Source organism: Natrix helvetica (assembly GCF_964273705.1).
Source record: "Natrix helvetica genome assembly, chromosome: Z".
Lineage (NCBI taxonomy): Eukaryota > Metazoa > Chordata > Lepidosauria > Squamata > Natricidae > Natrix > Natrix helvetica.
The window spans coordinates 84,332,365-84,357,515 of record NC_138554.1 but is presented as its reverse complement, the minus strand read 5'-3'; the positions used below and the strand labels follow the sequence as shown (position 1 = coordinate 84,357,515).

Sequence of the window (25,151 nt, the reverse complement as noted above, 5' to 3'; positions counted from 1 at the left end):
TCCCATTGCTTGGACTCTCCAAGCGGTGTACAGGAAAATGACCATTGGCTTACCTGAAGGGTCCTTTTCTGTACACCGTGGGAGAGTCCAACCCGCCCTGGATGTTCTTGCCGGGATTTGGGTTCTTCGTGTCAACAGAATTATCATCTTGGACGCTTCGCTCCATCCTCACGTACTGACTCTATCAAATTATTCTGAGGAGTGACTACACCAGGAGGTGGGGCCAAAGGAAAAAAAGTTCCTCAGTCCTAAGGGCAAGCAGACTGAATTAACCCATTACTTGGACTCTCCTGCGGTGTACAGAAAAGGACCCTTCAGGTAAGCCAATGGTCATTTTATTTTTTGCTGCTTATTCTATATCATGACTAAAACTATATTGGTAAATTGGAAACATATTAGAGAGAAGAAGGAAAGACAAACTAGGGAATTGAGCAATCAAGTAGATGGAGCAAAAATTTATGGCAACAGAATTAATAAACTCCAATAGAACAATTTAAATGTCAAAACAGATGCTGCATAATAACAAAACTTTTGAATTTCATACTGTTTCAATACTTTGACACGAACATTTGAGGATCAAATAATTTTATATTAAATGATTCTGAACTTTTAAAAATGGGTAATATGTAGTCATTGTTTGCTTTTACTGTTGTGCAAAATGGAAATATGACATTCCAAAGATTGCTAGTATTAGCTTTTATGAAAGTATATTCTTCAGAATATTACAATTTTGCTGCTTGTCTGTGATACACATTTCTTGTATCTTAGACACATAACACCAGAGAAATTTTATGTGGAAGCTTGTGATGATGGATCAGATGATGTACTTACCATTGACAGAGTATCCACAGAAATTACTCTTACAGGTATTTTTTCATTTTCTAATGTGGTATTCTTATTTGTAGAAAAAAATTCTAAAACATTAGTATGATGTTAATATTACACTAATATTAATAGCATTCCTTGTTTATTTTCATTCACAATAACATATTTTCCTCAAAATTCGTAGTTACATATTTTCATTTACCTGCACAATGTGAAAATGCAAATGTCATCAAAATTGTAGAAGCTAATGCACTACTAGGGATTAAGCATTGCAGGTAATATTTAAGGCAGGAAGATACTTGGCTTGTGCATATCAGGAGGGAAAGGACTCCTTTGTAGAGTTAGCTACATGTGGATCTGCTAGGCACATTTTACTGCAGAAAGGATATGAGATGTGTGTTTTATTGTATTGGTTTTGGCACTTCAGTTGTGTTTTTGCTTTCCACAGAGATTCAGCTAGAAATCCCTGAAATAATAATGATCCAAGCCTGAATAATAAGTCCAGACTTCTGTGAAAAGGACTATTTAATTAGTTTAATTACTGGCAGGAAATTCTGGGTGCTACATAACACCCAGAATGGATGTAGAAGCTTGATTTGGATAATTCTAATTTACATTCTTTATTATTGGCATTTTAATTATTTTATTTATTCCCCTGGTTGTTTTCTGCTTTCAATTAATGCCTCCAGGGTAATTATCTTATATAGTTCAAAAATAGTCTTATCCAGCCACACACAATCTTTCATAGAGAAGACATGAGTTTTTATCTGGATATTTCATATTAAATAGACTCGTTTAAATCAGGGAGGTTAATAATTATTAGTTTAATTTCCACAGGTTTCTTTGAGTCCACTGTAAGTATGTTGAAGTCTGATTGTGATGTAGTATCAAGTTATTATTAAATGTGATGTAGTATCAGTTATTATTAAATGAAGTGTTGATTTTGAAATTTTAACCTGGAATTTTAAGTAAATAAAAATATATGATATGCATATGACATGTTAAAACACTTTGTACTCCTTTTTATTCTTAAAGCTCAATTTTAATAAAATGGTACTTATTACATACATGGTGTAATTTAAACAGTGTTCTTGCAATATTTCATATCACAGTTCATACTGTTTTTCTTTTGCAGTTAAAAAAGATGTTCCACCTTCAGCTATTACCAGGCAAATATGTGGTATTTTGGGAACAGTCCGTTTAGTGGCAGGTATGAGGCTTTCAGAAGAAGTGAAATAAAATTACAACCAGAAAACTGAAAACTTATTATTTTACCTTATTAAAGTCATCCTCCTCCCAATCCAGCAAGGAAGAGGGCTTATTTACTGAGGTTATAAGGGGCGGGAGGAGAGCAAAAAGAAGATGACTTACTTGGAGAATCCATTATTTAAAATAAGTTCTTTATGTCCTTTTCTGTGTTTGTGTTTCCTCCCGACTGCAATTCCAATGTATGTCTCCTTTTAAGTTTTCTTTTCAACACTTTTTTTTTGCTGCTGGCCTTTGTTTCTGCATCCTTGGGTGGTTTTTAAAAAAGGGGGGGAAATTTAAAACATACTCCCACAGCATCAACAAATGCTGTTAAATTCTGGGACTCATAATTAAAACCTAAATCCTATGTAATCCTAAATCTAAAAACCTAAAATTATTATGCCTAATTAAAAAAACTAATTTACAGCCATATAAAAGCTGTTACAGGAGAATAAGGAGCTCACTAAAAAGGCTGTCACAGGAAGCTATCTTCCCCATGCACTTTAGTAGTAATAGACCCTCTTATTAAAGTCATGTTGCATGTAATCAGTATATCCTACTGTGGGTTAAGTTATAGCAGTACAGCTTTTTATACACATAGGAGAATACTTTATTCGCTGACCTGAAATGCCAAACAGATTAGAAAAGGATTGTGCAATTTTTATATCTCTGAATATCATACTATAAACAAGTCTCATATCAGAAAGGTAAAAGTGGATATTAATTTTAACATTACAAAGAAAAGAACATTGTTTCAGAAAATGATGTAGAGCAGGGATCCTCAAACTACAGCCCATGATACAGCCCGGCCTTTGGCAGCCCGGATATGGCCCACCAAAGCAATTAATCCAGCCCTTGCGGGACCATGAGGCTGCCCCGCTCACATCGCCCCGCCCATCCAACGGCCCCCACCCTTCGGCTGAATATGGGCCTTTCACAGGCATCCACAGTGAGCTGAGTGGTGTGAGCTCCATGGGCTGAATGGGGAGGGAAATTCATTCTGGGCCTGCCGTTCTAGGCCAAAGGGCCATTTTGGATTTGGGGGGGGGGGGGGCTGGACACGGCAAGGCTCAACTACCTTTCAGGCCCTGCTCAGCTTTCCCAGCTGGCTGTGACCCCCAAATCCTGCCTTACTCCAATTGGTGCGGTTGGCTCAGTTACCGGCAAGAGCAGTTGCCACCTTGCTTCCACCTTCTCATCCAAGCTGCCAGGTATTGCTCTGGTTCTTTCCGTAACAGCCGTACACTCTTTTCTTCCAATTCTAGCTACGCCTTGGCACTTGCAGCCATGGCAGCCCAGCTGCGGTTCCCCTTGCTCCAACCAGCAGTCTCTGCTCTCATCGTCTGGGTGGGAGTAGGCCAAGGACAGGTGACACACTGCTTCCGGGCCAGTTTGGGCAGAGACGGGAGAACCACACAGGGACGGCTCGCCCAAAAGAACTATGGCAGAGCCTTGCAGCTTTTATCTGCCGGCTGGCCTCCGGGTAATGCCCTTCTCCTCCTCCTCTCCCCTTTCCATTTCTGCAGTGTCCTGTTTTTCCAAACACCCAGGCTGGGCAGCAATTTGCAAGAAGGTGCTCCAACCAAGGAGATTCAGAATGTGTCCCATGGCTTGGCTACTGCATAAACCACTCCCGCCCTTTTGAAATGGCCACTTGGTGCTTCCCTCGGGCACCCAGGGCTGGCGTGTGGCTCTTTTGAGAACTGGGGGAGGGAAGGCAGGCATTCCAGCGGAGGAGACAAACTTCAGTTGCTTGTTGTGTTGTGATCCCAAATGAGTGGCCTTGGCTGCGGCTCATGAGTGCTCTGTCTGCCAGGGGAACCAAAGCGGCAAAGCGTCGCCTTCTGCTGGCCCTGCGTCCCTGGGCAGAGCTCCAGACAGAAGGGCTTGCTTTGGCCCTGGCCTGGAGTGGTGAGGAAGTGACTGCATGAAAGAAAGCCATGCAACTGGATGCACAACTGCCGCAGCCTGCAGAAAAATTGCCATGTTTGATGCCACCGGCATGACGGGCCTGGCTACTCTGGCGCAAGCTCTGGAGGCGGGTGATGCAGGCCAGGGAGTGTCGGCCTGCGGGAAAGAACAAGTGGGGGACCCATGAAGGGGCTGCAAAAAGACATGCCCAAGACGCGGCTGCTTCCCTGGAGAAAGCGGCACAACTACTGACAATTGGGGGTGGGGGGAGTACCGAAGGAGGAGCTTGTTGCACTTTGACTGATGCAATGAATATGAGAAGCTCAGCCAATGTTTTGAGCACAGTTAACATCTACAGCCCAATGAGCTTTAGTCACCCTGTTATCATAACCAGCCTTTTGTCCATGACTTCTTCGTTAACACTCACCACACCTGTCAATTTACCAACTCGTTATTGCTCAGTGAACATCGCACAGCCAGTCATTATCACCTTACCAATGATTCTCCCAACACCAATGACATTAGCTGGCTTTTTAAATATAGTCACGAGACCTGTAGAAAGCATGCCTTTCTTTCCCCAAGCATTGCCAACCCCACCCCCCCAGTAAATTAATAAACCTAGAGAAAAAAACTTCATGCAGTATTAAAAAGAATAGAAAAGGGGGCTGCTGTGTATTGTTTAATGGACTGCTAAATTGGCAAAATAGACTGTTAAATTGGCCACGCCCACATATGATAACCTAGCCACGTCCACCCAGCCGGTCTGGTCCCTCACCAGTCTGAGGGATCATGAATTGGCCCCCTGTTTAAAAGGTTTGTAGACCCCTGATATAGAGGAAGAGAAAGGCACTGTGCATTTCCTTTGGCAGAAAAGAAGAAGAGATGTAGCAGATTTTGGAAATGGTCCAGTAAGGAAGGGTTAAGGAGAAAAGAGTGAGGAATCAGAATGAAATGGTGGCACTAACCAAATTAAGGGGGAAATGCAGGGTTTTCCTGAGGATCTGATAGTCTATATGCAGGCTATAGACCCTAAATTGTGTATCTATTGATAAAAATGTATAACTGAAATGTTTTTTTCATTGAGGGCTTTAGAAACCTGGAATATTAGCAATTCAGCAGAATCTCAGTTTGTGAATATATATTTGGTGTAGGAAATCCTTGGGGGTAAAAGAAAATTATATTTCTTAATATAGGTAGTCCTCCACTCAATATCACACTTTAGCCCAAAATTTCTGCTGTTAAGCGAGACATTTGTTAAATGGGTTTTTCCTCATTTTATGTCCTTGTCACAGTTGTTAAATGAATCACCACTTAACATTAAATTAGTAACAAAATTGTTAAGTGAATCTGGCTTCCCTATTGACTCAGAAGTTCAAAAAAGGTGATTGATTACTTGATCACAGTATATTGAAACCATCATAAATATGAACCAGTTCCCAAAGATCTAAATTTTGATCACATGACCAAGGAAATACTGCAACAGATGACTGTGAAAAATGGTCATAAGTCACTTTTTTCAGTGCCGTGGTAACTTTGAATGCTCAGTAAATAAATTGTAAGTCAAGGACTACCTGTAATGATCTGCTTCAAGGAAGGGGGTGGTGGTGATGTAATAAATATGGTAATAACAGTATGAATAATGTGGAGAAATAAGAGAGAAAACAAGTTTTACTCCCTCTGTCCATCCTTCCCTCTCTTTTTCTTTTACAAAAAAAGAGACATAAAAGAACAATAATCAGAACTGACCCATATTTTGTTTTTTACAGGCACATACCTTATTGTAATAACAAGAAAGAGAAAAGTAGGTGAATTTTTCAATCATATAGTCTGGAAAGCAATTGATTTTGACATCCTCTCCTACAAAAAGACAATGCTACATTTAACTGATATTCAGGTATGAGTTAATATGTTTTGAATGTTTCAGAAATTTCCTGTGGACATGTAAAATAAATGAAAATATTTAATCTCTTAAATCTATAAGAATATAGATTACTGATAAATTGAAGATATAATTTCTCTGAAATTCAGCAGCTAATCCGTTAATTGGGATTCAAAGGGCCTAATGAGAGCAGACTTTTCCAATGCCATTTGAAATGCATTATAGACAGTGACGTGCGGTGAAGTTTATGGCTAGTGAGGCAGCAATTTTTTTAGACTTGTGGACTTCAACTCCCAGAATTCCACAACCAGGCATGCTCCGTTCCGATTTAAAGCGACAGCATTTGTTTTCCTTCTTTCTTTTTCTTTTCCCTTCCCCTCCTTCCTCCCTCTCTCCCTCCCTCCCCCCTCTCTCAAACACACACACACGTTCCAATTTAAAGCGACAGCATTTGTTTTCCTTTTTTCTTTTTCTTTTCCCTTCCCCTCCTTCCTCCCTCTCTCCCTCCCTCCCCCCTCTCTCAAACACACACACACACACACACACAAGTTGGATTGTAGTGTTTAATTCCATGTAGCTGATTTACAGTGCAAAGGAGAAGTTATTTTTGCCCTGTCCAATCAGCTTTTCTCTTGCATTTTCTTTGATAAAAGGGATGGAAAGATGGTCTTTGGGTTCCCTCTTTGAATGAGAGAATCCGTTTTAGTCAGAACGTTCCAATGTAATAAAATGATCTTCCTGTCTTGATTTGTTTCATTGGAAAAGATGCCTGCCTGAGGAAAGAGCCTTTCACATCTCTGAAAGCCAGCCCGGGGTAGGATCCCTCCAGGATGGGCGCAAGTTCGGCTTCCAGAGCGGGCGGTGCGGGCGCTGGTGTGCTCCTCCGGGCCTCCCGCCTTCCCAAAGCGTGTCCCTGTTTTTGCGGAAAGCAAAAGAATGGAGAAGAAACTGGGAAGCTTCGGGTGTGAAATGAGGCCACGTTCACCAGCAAAGGGCAAAGCTCTCTTCCACGGCCTCATTTCACACCCGAAGCTTCCCCTTTTCTTCTCCATTCTTTTGCTTTCCACAAAAAAGACGCACTTTGGGAAGGCGGGAGCCCGAAGGAGGCCCTGGCAGCCACACCGCCGTTCTGGAATCTGAACTGCTGGCCGGGACTCCCCAGCTCAGCTGCTCAACGGAAGGGCTCCCGGGGCTCTGAGCGTCCACCTGCCGCCACCCACTTTTTGCTTCGCAGAGAAGAGCCAAACGGCGCCGGCCCAGCTCCCCCGACCGTGCCCTCGGCACCCGAGCCCCCTGGTCGGGGGTCAACCAAGTCCTGTCCGGCTCGGGGGAGGCCAGCCACCCTGTGAAGAGTCCGGCCCGGCCTCCCTGCCGCCGTCTGCCTTGGGATTCGGCCATGGCACCTCCCGCCAGAGCTGTGCGCTTATCGGTCGAGGGCAGCGCAGCTGGGGCGCGGACGGAGTGGAGGAAGCCTCTCCCCCCCCACTTCCCCCGCCTGAAAGAACAAAGGGAACCTCTGCTGCTGCCCGGCAACCTGGCTGGCCTCTCTCACGGTGGTTCTCTGGTGCCGAGCCTGGGAGTCCCTGGAGGAGCTGGCGGGGGCTGCAAGCGCCGCAGGCTGGACTGGAGCCAGAGGCGATGCCCCTCCGGCCGGGTAAGGCGGGCTGCCTTCCCTGCCTCTCCTAATGTCAGTGTTCCAAATATCATGCAGAATTAAATCATTGTCCAAGGCAAAGTTATCCTTAAAACTCCAATTTAATAAGACAGACATTTTGGCATTATGCTGTTAAATTTCAACTCTAACGTACATCCTGTGAGTTCACCCAGTTAAAAGTTCATCATCTAACCCCACACCCCATAATTCATCACATGGTCCAATCTTCATCTTCCACGCTGGCATGTACACCCCTCTTCTTCCGGCCAGGTGTCGAGGTGCGGAAACAAAAGACGACCTTGAGCTTCTAAGAAAATCCATAACAATACATTCCACAATCCTACTCCTTTCTATTCCCCCCTCCCAACTACTACACTAATGAAACAGCATAGAAAATTATAAGAAAGTGTGACAGGCCAAAGATCCTAAAAAGAATATAACTACAGGCCTGACACCTACCCCTTCCCTCTCTCACTCAAACAAACTCCCTCTCCCTCTCTCTCTCTCTCACACACACACAAAGCTTCTCTGAAGAAGCCCTGCCCAAACGAGTGCCCTCTACTTGGAGGCAGGAAAACTGGGTGCCTCCCCTACGTCAGGAATTTTTAGGCTTTTAACCCTTGCTTAACTTAAGGGTTAAAAGCCTAAAAATTCCTGACGAAGGAGCGGCACACAGTTCTCCTGCCTCATAGTAGAGGGCGCTTTTTAGAGGCTTTTTTAAACAGTTAAGCAGTCATCCATGGTGAGGCAGGCTCAGGCAGCAATTAGCTCAGTCTGACCTCAGCTCTCGCCTTTTACATTTTCTTTTCTTTTCATGATGACAGTGGTGAGGCTGTGCCTCCCCTGCCTCCTTTGACTGCACGTCACTGATTATAGACTAAACTTCTGTGCCATATATATATAAGAATTTTCATCATAATATTTTGTAATATGGGTGATTTGTGTGTTTTTGGATCTTGAACAGTTTCAAAGCTATTCCAAAATGACTGTTTTGTAGTTTTAACTAAAAAGGCTCTTTTACTTTAGCATAATACTACCGTAATACATAATATCTAATAATACTGTAGCTCTGATGTACAATCAGAACTGAGTCCAAAATTTCTATTGCTAAATGACACAGTTGTTAAGTGAGCTTTGCCCCATTTTATGAAGGTTGTTGCCATAGTTATTAAATGAATCACTGCAGTTGATAAATTAGTAACACGGTTGTTAAGTGAATCTGCCTTCACTATTGATTTTGCTGGTCAGGTCACAAAAATGATCAGATGATCTAGGAACACTGCAACCATCATAAATATGAATCAGTTAAGCATCTGAATTTTGATCACATGACCTTGGAGATGCTGTAATGGTTGTAAGTGTGAAAAATGGTCACACGTCACTTTTTTCAGTGCTGTTGTAACTTTGAACAATCATTAATAAATGAATGTAAGTCAAAGACTACCTGTATTTTTTAATTTAGATTTTTAGTATGATTACTTTTAAGTTTAGCATATTAGTTTGTCAATTTGTGAGTGTCTGTATATATGAGGGAAAGGAGAAACTAGGAGAGTAAGAGTTCTAGACCCACCTTAGCCATGAAAGCCAGTAACTTTAACCAGTCACTCTGTCTCAGCCCAACCCACCTAACAGAATTGTTGTTGAGTGAAAATTGGGGAAGAGTGAGTATTCGGTATGTTCCCCACCTTGAATTATTTATAAAAACAATAAAGAAGTATATGGTCTGGTATGATTATATTTTTAATTTTTCTGGAGTGTTGCATTTCTTTAATGATCTTCATTATAAATGGAGCTGGATTATACTGTAATGTGGAAATGCTGTATTTCTGCCTGCCCAACTTTTGAAGATTTTCTGCTAAAATGCTTCATCAAATTTTATGAACTACTAGTAACACAAGGGACAAGAATAAGTAAATAACAATTCTTTTTCATTTATCAGTTGCAAGATAATAAAATCTTCTTAGCAATGATTAGTCATATATTGAGTGTGGATGGATTTTATTTTTCTACAACATATGACTTGACACACACCTTGCAACGATTGGCCAATACCAGTCCAGAGTTTCAAGAAATGAGTTTGCTAGAGAGGGTAAGAATATTTCTTTCAAATTTTTTAGAAAAACTAGACATTATATATAGAGAAAAAGTGTGTGCGTACTGAGTAGATTCGCTTTGTTTTTAAACTGCCAGTTTTAATTTTTAATGTCATAGTGACCAAGGTATAATGTTTCAACAAAGCCTGATGGTTTATAAATTGTCTGTTCAATATTTCTGTGAATTCACTGTTTGTTTACTCCATATTCTTGTGCATTTTTAAAATATATATTTCTGGAAAAATTGGATTAGTTTCTTATTTAGCCGTTCTTGGAGATCAGTTGAATTCTTATGTCATTTTTCTACTAATAAAACTGCTTCTATTATTGGGATTGGAAATAACATCATGGTGTTCTCCTAGGCGCTGCTTGGAGTGTCCAAGCACGGGTTAACTTCAGCTTGCTGCCCAAGGACTGAGTTCAAAAGATCATGTAGCCATGCCTCTTGCTCCCTTCAAAGGCTCAGTTTTTAAAAAAACAGTCGCCTTACAGGATGCTTTTTGGGGAGCTCCAGTCCTTGAGCAGCAAGTTGGACTCTCCCAGTTAGCGTAGTGTAGCCTTATAATTTGTTATTTTTGTATTAGTTAGAGCTAACCTTCCTAGTTTGTTGTTTTTGGCTCCCGTTCTTCAGAAACCATCTAATAACGTGCGGAACAGGCTGCCTGGAGCGTGGCTGGCTCTCGCCTGCCGCGATTTCAGCCGCACCAGGGGGGCTCGTTTAGCGGCTGCTAGCGAGCCTCTGGGGACAGGTAGGCAATCAGGGTACCCTAAAAGGAGCATTAGGCTCCTCAATCATCCCCCGGTGTCGCTCCAGCTGTGCGGTGGCCATTTTAGAATTGCGGTGGCCATTTTGAATTTGCAATTTGCCGTGTTTTTTCTTCTGAAGCTTCTCTTTACTGCACAGCCTGTATTCCACAGCAGATCACCGCTGGAGGGGAATTTAAATATTGGGCCTAGCTCTGGGTCTCCAGGCAGTCCTTCCCCCTCCTCTGAACTCTAATTAGGCAGCCTCAGGGATTTTGGCCATTGCCAGGCCATCCCCTGTTTCTGAAAATTGCGTGGATCTGCAGGTGCCTTGATTACCTCATTTGGCGCAGTGCCTCTGCTTCGTGAAGTTGCCAACGCCTGAAGGTTTTTCACCGCCTTGGCCTGCAACTACCCTTGCCAGCCATTGCAGCTACTTCTCTCCCTGTGCTTCTCATCATGGCCAGTACTGTTGCAGCTGAAGTGGATTCTCAAGTGGATTCCTACCATCAGTAAGCGCAGCAGGCCCAATCCTGCTGCCAAAGGTGAGGGGGCTGGGTGCCCAGCAAAGGGGAAACACCCCAAGACTAAGAAAGTTTCCAAAACAGCTGAAAGAATGCACCAGAGGTGCCAAAAGGCCCTGGAAAAACAATTCCAAAAGGCCCAATCAGCACAGCAGCAGCCAGCAGCTCCCTCTCCACCCAGGGAGGAGGGGGCTGGTCCTTCCCTTCACACCCCCCAGCATGAGGGATCTCCTTCTGTGGCAGCTGAGGAGGATTTTGGGTTTTCGCCCAATCCATCCAGGGCCTCTCTGGGGTCCCCCTGCCCTTCCCTTGCCGGGGATTCCATTGATGACATGGAGTCCATCAGGGGGGAGGAATCTGTGCCCCCCCCTGAGGCCGGCCTGAGGCTGCCTATAACTCAGGAGCCACAGCTTTCAAAGGAGATGCAGGATGTGATCACTCATGCGATCTCCCAAGGCATTAAGGAAGGCATCCACCAGTTGGCCTCTAAATTGTCCCTTCTAATGGAGAACCCTAACAGAGGTCTAACCGTAAGACCTTGGGATCCATTGGCTAGGGAGGCCTCCCCGACTCCTACAGGGGTCATTGAGATTGCTGAGGGAGAGGAGACAGAGCTAGCAGCTCCGGACTTCTCAGAGGATGAGAATCCCACACCTGATGCGCCTGCCTTCTCAGGCTTATTCAAGCCCTCCATGTTTAGGGCTATCCTTACCAAGGCTCGGGCCTCTGCCACCCAAATGAGTCTTCCAGCCCCGGCTCACATGTCCTCCTCTGATTAGGGTGCCAAAGAGATCATTGGACCCCAGGATCCAGGAGCGGGGTTATTTCAGGAAACCTCTCCTCCGCTGGACCTGGTTCCAGCTCCTCAATTATTCCTTGACATCATTCAGCGCCAATGGGCCAAACCAGGCTCTATGGCTAACCCCAGTGGGGATAGAAAGCTTTATACCATGGAGAGTAGTATAGAGGACCTCTTGAAGCTTCCCCAAGTGGATGATCCCATTGTCTTTCTTACTTCCAATTCAGTACTTCCAGCTGACCTGCTGGAAGGCTTAAAAGCGGAGGACAAGAGAGCAGAAAAGGCTTCCCATAAAACTCACCTGGCCACGGCATGGGCCATGAGGGCCCCTTCCTCTTCCTTGTACCTTAGTAGGGCAGCGCTCTTCTGGCTTCGCAAGGTGTTGTCCAGCCTACCAGCAGGGGACGCCAGAGTGAGGCAGGATGTTAATAAAATCACAGCTGCAGTTAAGTATTCGGCCGATGCCTCACTCAACGCCACAAAGTTCTCTTCCAGAGCCCTTGCCTCTAATGTGACCTCCCGCCACCTGCTGTGGCTTCGCCACTGGCAGGCGGACATGAAAGCGAAGTGGAAGCTCGCCTCCGCTCCTTTCAAAGGGGGGAAGCTGTTTGGGGAAGCCCTGGATTCAGTTTTAATTGAATCCAAGGACAAATGTAAGATCCTGCCTGCGGTCACAAAGAAACAAAGAAACTGGACCGTAAAGGCCAGCCCTTTCGCAGGCAGCCCTTTCTGAGCTCAGAGCCCTCCACCTCCTTAGGGAGATTTAGTAGACCTTACTCCCAACATAAGAGGTGATCTTTCCGGACTTTTGCCCGTGCCCCAAACATCCAAGGGAACAGGTATGGCACAAATTGGATGTTCGCCGTGCTGTGCATATCTACATAAAACAAACTGCTGAGTTTCACAAGTCGGAAGCGTTCTTCATGTCCTTTCAGCCCGTCTCCATGGGCAAGAAGGTCACATCGGGCGCTGGATAAGAGCATGTATCAAGCTGGCCTACGAGCAGCAAGCCAGACTGGTTCCTCCTCACATAACAGCTCATTCAACGAGGAGTGCCGCAACCTCAGCTGCGTGGGCCACGCAAGCGCCCATCGAGGACATTTGCAGGGCTGCCACTTGGTCATCTGCATTCCCCTTCGTGAGGAATTATAGACTCGATGCCTTTGCCTCGGCAGAGGCTTCATTTTGGAGAAATGTTTTGCAACGGGTCATCGCGATGCCTGCGGGCCTGGACAGTTCTTCCCACCCTGGGACTGCATAGCTTGGGCATGTCCTGTGCTTGGACACTCCAAGCAGCACCTAGGAGAATGACCGTTGGCTTACCTGAATGGTCGTTCTCTAGGCGCTGCGGAAGTGTCCAACCCCACCCAGGGGTAGTCCCGCGGGGACGGGGGTTCTCAATTCATGGACATAGAGTAGTACCAGATGTATCTTCCTTTGGGACTTATTCTTCGTTTTTTAAAACTGAGCCTCTGAAGGGAGCAAGAGGCGTGGCTACACGATCTTTTGAACTCAGTCCTTGGGCAGCAAGCTGAAGTTAACCTGTGCTTGGACACTCCCGCAGCGCCTAGAGAACGACCATTCAGGTAAGCCAACGGTCATTTTCCCAAAAATCTATATCCTTCCTTCAGATCTGCTCTATAATATTTAGAAGGCAATCTGAAGCATATTTATAATGGAAAGTTGCAGGAAGAATAAAAAAGTCCATTACCTGATAGGATTTTATCATGCATTAAATCCTGATTCGCTTTATTCCTGGTATCTTTCTATAATTCTACTCTGAAATCTAAATATAGCCCTAACTTGGTTTTTAATTGTATCTCTGTTTTTACAGGCAGACCCACGGTTTGTATGGAATGGACACCTTCTTAGAGAACTTGCTGCTCAACCTGAGGTGGTTCATTCTACTGGGCATAATCTCCAAAATATTAATTTGTGTCTTTATAGCTTTTTGTTAATTCTCTTCTAACGTAGTTGTTTGGCTTATCTGATTTGTTCATAGATAATTTGCTGTAGCTCTAAAAATTGATAGAAACAAGTTAACATATGGCTCATTGAAAATTTTCATGAGACTCAAGATCAGAGGAAAAGATGGGCTGAAGCAATACAGTGTGCTTATTTATACTAGCTTTATCAATCAATTATGCTTAGTATGTCATTTTTAAAACTTTGAGGCTTGGGGCTTCATGTACCCTAAGTCATTCAGTCTTGGCAGGGTTCAGTCGAAATATATTGTCCTCCAGCCAGGCCCACACAACCTCCAGGCAATGGCAGGCCTGAATGGAGGACAATAGACGACTGAATCCTGCCAAGACCAATTGACTTTGGGTGCATGGAGTCCCTGGATTAGAGACTTTGACATCTTTAGTTCTGGATAAGGTGGCACTAGCCCAGATAAATCCAGTCCACAACATGGGGATTATCCTGGGTTTGCGACTCTTGTTCAAAGAGCAGAGGGCACTCACAACTGGGTGAGGATTTGAACAACTTCAGGTTATAAGCCAGTTGCAGCCTCTCCTGGATCAGGAGTCCCTGGACTCAGTCATTTAAGCCTTAGTCATCCCATGTTTGGACTATTGCAATGGATTCTATATGGGGCTATCCTTGAAGAGCATTTGGAAGCTACAGCTGGTTCAGAATGCAGTAGCATAGACGGTTTTTGGGGCCCTAAGGGTGCCCCATATAACACCACTGCTTCATGAGCTGCACTGGCCGCTGGTTTGCTTTTTCAGTGCTATTCAGAGTATTGGTAATCCCTTTTAAAGCCCTTCATGACATAGGTCCAGGCTATTTGCGGGGCCGTCTTTTCCCACTGGGATTTGCCCATCCCGCCAATGCTGGCAGATGAGGCGTGTTGCAAGCCCCATTGGCCAGTATATTCTTGCTGGGGAGGTCCAGTAGAAAAGCCTTCTCTGCCGTTGCTCCTAACCTATGAAACATCTTGCCCCTGGAGTGAGGTTGGCTCCTACCGTCCTGACCTTCTGCAAGAGCTTGCAGTTTTGATTCTGCCAGTTGACTTGGGGCTTCAAAGTGATGGGGGGGGGGAGGGAGTTCACATTGGAATGGTTGCAAGAGTAATAACAGATCCTATCTCCTACCCATGTATCGTATGCCCTCCCTCCCATCTTTTAGCTAGGGCTGCGTATTGCATTTTTATGGTATTTTATATGTCTAGTTTTATGTTTTTAATAATGTAAGGTGCCCAGAGTTACCCTAACAAAGAAATGAAATTTCCCTAATCACTCAGAAATAGAATTCTTATCTGCACTCATTTTCAAATTGAAAATGATAAACTCAGTTGTTCAGTACTAAGAATTAATTCCCCTCACCCCACAGTTCTGGAGCAATTGTAATGGAGACCAAATGCCACAGCCCACTTGCCAATGACCAAAAAGTCATTGGCAAGTGGGCTGTCTCAAAATTGGAAGGAAGGAAGGAAGGAAGGAAGGAAGGAAGGAAAGAAAGAAAGAAAGAAAGAAAGAAAGAAAGAAAGAAAGAAAGAAAGAAAGAAAGAAAGAAAGAAAGAAAGAAAGAAAGATGGTAGATGAAGATGGGTCAGATTCTTTAAATATATTAACTTACCTGTTTTTAGCTCCATAGATTTGCAGTTCCAGTTATGCATGGTTGTATCCTTTTGCTTGCCTGGCATAGAAACTCAATGTGGGTATGAGGGATTGCTCTTGGATGAATTCTAGTAAATGATACATAGAGAAAGAGAAGAAATATCTTGACAATTTGTAGGTGAAAATTCAGAACATATTTTAGTCCTACTTCACAAGATTGCTAAAATTTGGGAAAAGAGTGCTAAACATACTCCTTGGACACTCGGAGGAAAGGTAGCGTATAAATTAAACAAATGAACAGATACATGTCTTCACATATTTCATATTTGCTTACTTTAACCAGACTATCTTCCTTTTATAAGGTGCATCGGTCTTGATCCTTCAGTTGTCAGACCCGAGCCTTTTTAAAAAAATTTTTTTCAAAAAGTTTTATTGGTTTTTTAAAACATTTATAAGGAAAAGGGTAAGTGGAATGGTTACAAATTTTGGCAGTTGCAAGTGTGGCAGACGCCCCCTCCCTCCAAACTCATAGGATACATCTAAATATAAAACATTAATACATAATCATAAAAAATCAGCATATTAATTCTAGAAAAAATAGTTTTCAATCAGTTTATATAGTTATGATATATAGTCTAGATATAATTTCATTATTACTTTCGGTCTGTTTATAACATTGTGGTTTTCTTATTCATTTTTGTGATCTGAGCTTTCTTGGTGTTGCCCCTTCACCCCCCGCTGGCAGAGCTCCGGCCCCTCCCGTGTCCTGTGTGACCATTGTGGTGTCTTCTGTTTTTTCTAGGTTCGCTTTATTTTTTTCCTTAAAGGCCTGTGCCTCTATGGGTGTATTGATTCTGATTCTTGTCTCCTCCCAGAATATCAGCATACCTTCAGGCATCAACCATCTAAACCACACCCCCTTCTGGTATAGTTTATTCGCCAATTGCGAATAGCTTTTCCTTTTCTCCCTAATTTTTTTTGGGATCTGCTTCAGGATGGTTATCTCCCTGTCATGATATGTCAATGTTTGCCCACTTTGTACACCCAGAATTTCATCTCTTGTGCTTTTCCTAAGGAATTTAATATGAACCTCCCTGGGTACATTGTGTGTTCTGGCATATGCTGAATTCACTCTATAGACCAGATCTATCTCCCATTCCATCTGCTGTTTATCTTTGTGTATGTATTCAGCTAAAATATTTGTCATAATGTCCCTTATATTTTCCCCATCTGCTTCTATTACATTTTGAAATCTAAGATAAAAGGACATTCTCTCAAACTCTGTTTTCATTTGTTGGATATCAAGTTCTTTGTTTCCCTTCTGTAAAGCCTCTACCCCCCCCTCTCGCCTCCGCCACCCCACCCTCCACAAGGTCCAGTCTCTGTGAGTTCTTATAAATTTGGACTTGATTCTCTTTAATTTCTTCCTTCATTTCTTTTAATTGTTTCTTAATTTCTTCCTGGCCCTGTATGAGTTGCTGGAGCATTTGTTGCAAATCCATCTCTGTACTCTTAGGTTGCATCAGTTCTGTAATCTTTGACTGTGTGGCAGGACTGGATGTTGCAGATGTCGGTGCAGAAGTAGCAAAGCCAGATTTTCCAGGGCGTGGTCTTTTTGGAGACATGGTTTGTAAAACAAAGAGATCAGTCAGTGTAGAGACTGGGCAGCTGGAGAAGTAGAGCAGGCAGATGAGTCCAGAAGGCAGAGGATCCAAACAGGTGGGAGTTTCTTTAGTCACTCTAGCAATAGATGAAAGTTTTTTCTCCAAAGAGTTCAGGAAATAACAATCCACAAGAGATTCCTCTGGGTGACACGGAGACAAAGACCGGAAGCCTGAATTTTAAAGGTGGAGTCAGGTTTCATAGTTCATGAAGACAACGGAAGTGTGCCATCTTGCCCTGCCAGCTTTGGGCTCAGAGGCATAGGAAAAAATTTAAAGTTCAGAAAGTTCTCAGGTCATCAATAAGTTCTGGAACTAAGTCCCATGAAAAACACTTTTACTGGGGTGAGGCATCATTAGTTGGCTCTCCCCCCTCCTCCTTCCCCTGGGGGCGAGAGCAGAATTTTTACAAGCCACTTGTCCAAGGGGGGGGGGAAATCCCCCTCCCCTCTAGCCGCTCCTCCAAGAATAAATCCAAAAGATTAACTTTTAAAATTACTGAAAAGTCCATCAACTCAAAAGTAAGGGGATGAAGAGAGGAAGCATCTCACCGCACCGCCGCTGCTTCCTTCAGTTTTGCGTTCTCCGATCAGCATGGGGCGAGACGCAGGCGCGTCCTCCAAAACTGCTCCCCGGTGCCTGGAGCAAAGCGGAAAAGCCCCCACCAGCCGCCGCCGGTGCCAGAGCCTTCCGCGAGCCGCTCCTTCGGCAGGGCGCCTCTTCGGGGCGTCCTGTGCCCCCCCGAGGACGGGGGAAGCCCACCGAAGAGCGGGAGTGGGCAAAATCCTTGCCCGTCGCCGTAGCCGCCGGAACCGGAAGTCCCGAGCCTTTTTAATTTTAATGTGATATTTTTGTAAACCACAAAAATATTTTACCTATGTTATTAGTTAGGCTTATTTAACATATATATGATTTCTTTGTGGTGCATAGAATCACTTGTTTTGTGAGATGGGTGGCTATATAAATTTGAAAAATAAATAAATTAAAATTAAAGGATAATGACTTCACCTGCAGAAATGTAATAAATAGTTTTCTTTCCTAATCAAATTCTTTCTTATTTGGTGACCTCTTTCTTCAATATGTGTTAATTATTTGTAAGTAGCAAGAAACACCATTTTTTTCTTATTAAATTGAAAATGGGTGAAAAATGCATCTCCCTACTTCTTCTTAGGATATTTTTTCTAGTTATAGTATGTTGACCATTCTGTACTGGAATACAGAAAAATGTTGTTATGTTCATAATATCCACTAAATATTCTAATATGTATTTTTTTCAGTAAGTGTTAAACTGTATTCCTTAATTACTGTTTTACACCAGTTGTTATTATGCATACTAGTTCCATTAATGGTAAATACTTTGACTGGATTCTAATTTCTCGAAGAAGCTGTTTCAGAGCTGGTGTTCGCTACTATGTGAGGGGTAAGATTTCTTTGTATTTGTTACATACTTTGTGAGTTATTCTCTTAAATTGCTAGTCTTCTGGCAGTACTAAGAGAGATTTTGGTAGAGAATTCTTATAGCACTTTTAATATTTGTCTGTGTTGATTTATTTTTTATTGGTTAAGAGTAAGTTGCAAACTGTTATAGATTGCTTATAAAAATGTACACACACACACACACACACACACACACACAGAGGCACACCTGCACAAAAACATTTATTACAGGCTTAATTTAAAATGTGTTTAAATAAAGTGAAGATGAAAAACTACAATTTCAGATTTCTTCTTAACCAGGAAGCCTAACATTATTGCTGAGCTCTTTGAAGGATGGGTGGCAATCAAAATATATCAATGAACATCTTTCCTTTGCATAATATAAATGGATCTGAGGGAAGGATAAGAAGAATATTGCAGAAGAGACATTCAAGTATATTTAGTGACCTTTATTTTTCTTTGAACAAACCCCTTCTGTAGGCCTGCCACAGTTATCTCATTTGTTTTTCAGTTTATTTCCAAAGTGGCATGCCTAGAAGTCAGTTTTATAGTTCTCTGGATTTTTATTATCATTTTACATGTATATTTGGTAGAGAAGTATTTCCCTTTGTGACTACTTAAACCATAAACTACTTAAAAACATAGTTATGAAACAACAACTATATCCTATAACAGAAATAGGTTAGCATTACCATTTTAAAGAGTCCTAAGATACACTTTGGTTTTGTTGGATAGGTATTACTATATGAAAGCTGTCACAAAAATGGCTTTCAACTAGATTTGAAGATAAGGCTTGTTTTATTTTTTAATCATAGGTATTGATTCTGAAGGACATGCAGCTAACTTTGTAGAAACGGAACAAATTGTACATTATAATGGAAACAAAGCTTCTTTTGTCCAGGTAATTTTTATTATGTTGGGATCAGAGGTGGTATTCAGCAGGTTCTGACCAGTTCTGGAGATCCAGTAGTGGAAATTTTGAGTATTGGAGAACTGGTAAATACCACCTCTGACTGGCCTCGTCCCCATCTATTCTCTGCCTCCCGAATCCCAGCTGATTGGGGGGGGGGAGGATAGGGATTTTGCAGTTTCCTTCCCATGGAGTAGGGAGGGAATGGAGATTTTACAGTATCCTTCCCCTGCCACGCCCACCAAACCATGCCCACCAAGCCACTCCCACAGAACTGGTAATAAAAAATTTTGAATCCCACAACTGGCATCCCAGCTTGTCTAGTCTGTCTAATTTAATTCTTGCCCTATACATCTTAATACAGGTGTCTGCATTTTATCTTACAATAAATTGATGGGAATTTCTGCTAATTTTGTTGTACGTTTCACTTCTTATTATCTTTGTTTTCTAGACACGAGGATCAATTCCCTTTTTCTGGTCACAAAGACCGAATCTCAAATATAAGCCAAAGCCGCAGATCAGCAAAACAGTAAACCATGTATGTATTTTCTATATCTTTTCCTGTCATTCTGTAGGCAGAGGTGTAATATACATCATCCCTATACCTATGCAAACTGCCTTAAGTTGGTTGCTTAAACAATGCATAACTTCAGGCTGCAGTTCCCAACCTTTATATGGTTCACTATGTCAACATGAGAAACCTATGAAAAATATCCTGCAAACCAAGAGTTTGCACTGTCAGATCTGTAACAGCATGGCATACTTGTCTTTCTTGAAGATAAGGTTGCAGATCTCCAAAATTAAATAATATTAATTTCTTAAAAGATGTTGAAATTTCATGAGATTGCTGGTTTTCATTATGTATGTGTATGTGTGCATACCCATGTATCGGTTTTTTTTTCTTGATATTAAAATACAAATTTTAAATTACTACATTTTGCAAAGTAACCAGGAAAATATATTCTGTATTAAACTAGCTGTAAAAGGCCACTCATTATACTTGGTTCTTTTATATTAAATTTTATATTTCAATACTAGTTTACTAATATTGTGGTCTTTAGCTCCCTTTTGTGTCTAAAAAAATATTCTATCCAGACTTTAGCATCAAATTTATCTTTTGCTTTCTCTTAATGTTAATGTTCAGGGATGCAGTGGCTCAGTGGCTAAGATGCTGAGCTTGTCGATCAGAAGGTCGGCGGTTCGAATCCCTAGTGCTGAATAACGGAGTAAGCTCCCGTTACTTGTTCCAGCTTCTGCCAACCTAGCAGTTCGAAAGCATGTAAAAATGCAAGTAGAAAAATAGGAACCCCCTTTGGTGGGAAGGTAACAGCATTCCGTGCACCTTCAGCGTTTAGTCATGCCAGCCACATGACCACAGAGACGTCTTCTGACTCTTCAGCTGTGAAACGGAGATAAGCACTGCCCTGTAGAGTTGGGGACATGTGCAAGGGGAACTTTTACCTTAAAGATGTACAGCAATATCATATGAAAATTATTGATGAATTAACACCTTCATTTATCATTTACAAAATGAGACTTTGCCCCTCTGACCTTGAAGTGAGGGATTCAATAATGCTAAACATTTTTAACATGCTGTCTTCTTCTGTCTCCTCAAAGCGCTGTTCATTTTGTGAGGCCTCAAAATAGCACTTCAGTTACTTTTAAAGCTATTTACATTGGGTGGCTGAAGTTTCATTTGTGAAACTATTGATATTTCATGTTTTTTGGCTGTAATGTCTTCTGCTTCCAGTAGTATCTTGCATGAACTCTGAAGGGTTTTCCTCCCAGTCTTTTCCAATGGGATATCTTCCAGTTATGTTGTACATGCAGCATTTACAAGCCGCAAGTTCCATAAGTTATAATCTTAAACACCCAGCATGGTAATTTTAAATCAACAAACTACCCCTGAATCTTTCTCTCTTCATTAAAAGTTTTAAATTGATGTTAGAAATAGGGATTTTTCTCATTGCCCCTCATCCCCATCTCATCACCAAGACTTATGGCAGATAAATCTTTCACATCAGAGACAAATTTGTACAGGAATTAAAAGAACAAAAGTTCAGTTGAAGATTTATTTCATAATTTAACTGCCATGAATATATTTTGTCTACTGAGGAATGCTACCATCTCTTTCACTTATGAAAAAGATGTATAATTTAATTCAAATGAAATTCAAAATGTATATTGTGTTCATTGTAATCTTTGTTATTTTTATGTATCAGTTTGTATTTCTGTTCAAAAGAATTCTTCTATAACAGGTGTTCAATATTTGTATTGTACTCTCTTTTAGATGGATGGCTTCCAAAGGCACTTTGATTCACAGATTATTAGCTATGGAAAACAAATGATTGTTAATCTGGTAGGATTTTAATTTAATTCTGTATCCAAGAATTCAGGTTGTTACTGATGCTGTATGTAACTGCTGTATGTAACTACTTTGTGTTTCTTTCACAGGTTAACCAGAAAGGCTCAGAAAAGCCTCTGGAACAAACTTTTTCAAAAATGGTAACTGGTTTAGGAAATGGAATGATCAAGTATGTATTAATGGAATGTGCTTCCATCACTTTCAATATATTTGATGATTTAAAGCATTTAGTAAAGTATATAGTCCAAGACCTTCTGTGGATAAGAATACTGACATATTTTAGAGCTGCCCAGATTTGTTTTAAACTTTATTTAATTTTGCAAACAACATAAGGGTGATGGTACAGTTTGCTTCTGAGAGCAAAGAATTTCCTTCATACTGTGACAGATAAGTAAAATGTTTTTTTCTTAATATAATCCCAATGTGCACCCATGTCCCTGCAGACTTCATTGTTATCTACAAGGGTTCTTGCTAGAAATAAAATGTAGGATTTTTGCTTTTCAGTATAACTTCCTGTTCAAACCTCCCATTAAAAACATACATTTTATTATGCCATATCCTCGGAAAATGTTTTTTAGAAAATAAAAGTGAAAGGGAACTATTGCTTCCTCCTTTGTTTGGAAGTATGCCTACCTAACCAAAAAGTGACAGACAGGTCTCAGGTGAGAAAGTAGTAGAAAGCAATGTAAATCAGTGTTTTATGACTGGCAGAAAACTATAGACAAGAAAAGAAAGTAAAGGAATAAAATCTCATTGGCTGGAAATTGGTCAGTGATAGAATAATTACAGCTCACTTTGCTGTAGTTCTATCAACATTTGGCCATGTCAAAGCAAATGCACAAACTTATGCGCAAACAGATAACACAAACAATATGATGGACAAGTTTTATGGACAACTACAAGGTATTTTTGATAGCATTTTAAATTATGAGTTAAGGATCCTGATTGGTGATTTTAATGCCTGATTTGGAGGTGATCAACACAGCTTAGAGAATGTGATTGAAGCACATACATCTTTAACTCTGCTCAGTAATAACGGAGAATGACTGACATCTTTCTGAACATAATAGACTCTGCATTAGAAACACATACTTCCAACAAATCCAGGAGATGAGCTGGCAATCACTGGAGGGTCACCCTTTCAATGAAATCAATTTTATTTATATTAATCAGAAGTGGAGATTGTCTCGCCATGATACAAGAGCATAAAGAGGGGCAGACATTGAAATTACTACTGGAATTAGACAAGGCTGTATTCTATTAACGCTCCTCTTCCTCGTGGCCCTTGAGTATATTATGTGACAAATATGGATCAGGAAACACATTCATTATTCTGACCCAGAGTGTCTTGGTGACCTGGACTTTGCAGATGATATTGTCCTACTTGAAGAAGATGACATAAACTACATCAAGTGATAATTGCTTTAAATGAAGAAGCAACCAAAGGTCATGTATGTTAGCTCCACTGCATAGATAGAGGGAATCAAACTTAAATCACAGTGAGTTAAGTAGAAATATTTGGATTAGTGTAATCTCAAAATGGAGATACAGAGACGGAGGTCAAGTGCCACAAGCAACAGCTATTTTTCAGAAGATGAGTATCTGATCCTCATCTATGTCTGTGATAGTGAATCCATGGCACGTGTGCCACAAATGGCATGCGGAGCCATATTTGCTGGCACACCAGCTGTCAGCTTTGGTGTGCATGTGTGCGCTGGGCAACTGATTTTTGGCTTTCCGGAGGGTCAGGGGAAGGCTGTTCTTCCTTTCCCCAGGCTTCAGGAAAGCCTGCAGAGGCTGGGGAGGGCAAAATACAGGCCCAATGGGCCAACCAGAAGTTAGGGAACAAACTTCAGGTTGGCTCATTGGAGCCATTTTTCGCCCTCCCCAAGCTTCAGGAAAGCCTCCGGAGCCTGAGGAGGGGTCACACACACATGCGCAGGGTGTGTGTGTGTGTCACATATGCATGCACAGGTGGGCCAGGGGGGATTGAACTGATGTGGGTGTGCGTGTTTTGGCACGCTGTAAGAAAAAGTTTTGCCATCACTGATCTTTGTCATTAAACTTAATGACATAGGCCAGCGAGAAGGCATCAGTAAGTATTAATAGGAGACTTGACATCTTCCAACAAAGATTCCTTCCACGAATCCTAAAGATTTGCTATTTTGACCATATTATTAATGAAGAAATGCTCCAAAAAGGTTTTTCGGCAAGCTACATAACATTTTTGCACGCAGAAGATGTCAACTTGTACATCATATTCTCGGCATGGAAAACCATCAAATCCTCAAGATGGAAATGAGATAGACCCCCCACACCCCTCCCGATGACAAATGACCAACAGGACACCTTCGAAATACGTGGCAAAAAAATTCATGGAAGATTGAAAAATTCTATAAACATCACATGAGAAGTAATTGCCCAAGACTGAAAATCCCTTGCCACCCGATATGCTACATATAGCATGGGAAGATCTGATGCTAATGACTACTATGGAAACTGTATGGGATGTAAATTTAGGAAAGGATATGGAGGTTTTAAAAGAAGTCAGGTGTCTGTGCCAGGTGCTACTGCCAGCAGAGACAAGAAGTGTATTCTTAAACTAGTCAAGAATGCAAGTAAGGACTGTGACATTGATGCTATTATACATCTTGGCACAATGATCTGTCTCAAAAAGATGTACTTTCTGTGCAGAATGATTTCCAGAGCTTGGGGTATGAACTTAGTAGTGTAGGTTGTAGGCTTATTTTTTCAGAGGTTTCACCAATATATAAGGAACAAAAAGGGAAAGGCCAGTGTGGAGCAGAATTTAATGTATGGCTAAAGGAGTGGTGTAAAAGGGAAGGCTTTGGTTTTATTAGTCATGATGTCTGCAGCTGGTCCAATGAAAAACTATACAAAAGAGATAGTTTGCACCCATCCAAGAAAGGGACTGAGTTACTTGGCATTAAATTCGCAGATTTTCTGGATAAACATTTAAACTGAACAGCGGGGACAGAGAATTAATTGATACAGAACATTTCTGTCCTCAGCAATCTAAAATTCATAGGGTTATCAGTGCATGTAACAGAAGTTTGTGCGGGTAAGATTATCAGTCCTGCTGTCAAGCAAAACCAAGCATTTAATAGTAAATTTATGATTCATGTGCATGAATCATACAAGTGACAAGAAAATAGGGGCAGTCAGGCATAACACAGGTTATGTAGACAGTAAACATAGGGTCTCAAAATGGACTCAAATGTCTATACACCAATGCACAGAGTACGAGGAATAAACAGGCTAAATTAGAAATTTAAGTAAATGAGGGCAGATACGATATTGTTGCCATTACAGAAACTTGGTGGGATGAAACCCACAAATGAAACATACAGCTAGAAGGATTTAAATTATTTAAAAGAAATAGACCAAATAAAAGAGGAGGTGGAGTTGCACTATATATAAGAAATAACTACATCTCTACAGAAATAGAGCACAACAATGATGAGAACTATCTTGAATGCATTTGGGTCAATATTAAAGCTTGGGAGGGGGGGAATGA

The 25,151-nt window shown here is 41.7% G+C and overlaps 1 protein-coding gene across 1 annotated transcript in view; it reads left to right on the top strand.

The window, feature by feature from the left end:
- The window catches only part of SACM1L (SAC1 like phosphatidylinositide phosphatase), a 61,039-nt gene that overhangs the window by 24,597 nt on the left and 11,291 nt on the right, over window positions 1-25,151 (top strand). Inside the window, exons 2-12 of the mRNA XM_081970097.1 lie at window positions 769-866; window positions 1,961-2,035; window positions 5,751-5,878; window positions 9,457-9,606; window positions 13,512-13,571; window positions 15,270-15,303; window positions 18,220-18,321; window positions 19,154-19,239; window positions 19,700-19,786; window positions 21,539-21,607; window positions 21,703-21,782. Coding sequence (XP_081826223.1) covers window positions 769-866; window positions 1,961-2,035; window positions 5,751-5,878; window positions 9,457-9,606; window positions 13,512-13,571; window positions 15,270-15,303; window positions 18,220-18,321; window positions 19,154-19,239; window positions 19,700-19,786; window positions 21,539-21,607; window positions 21,703-21,782 — 969 coding nt within the window. The remainder of the gene's footprint in view (window positions 1-768; window positions 867-1,960; window positions 2,036-5,750; window positions 5,879-9,456; window positions 9,607-13,511; window positions 13,572-15,269; window positions 15,304-18,219; window positions 18,322-19,153; window positions 19,240-19,699; window positions 19,787-21,538; window positions 21,608-21,702; window positions 21,783-25,151) is intronic.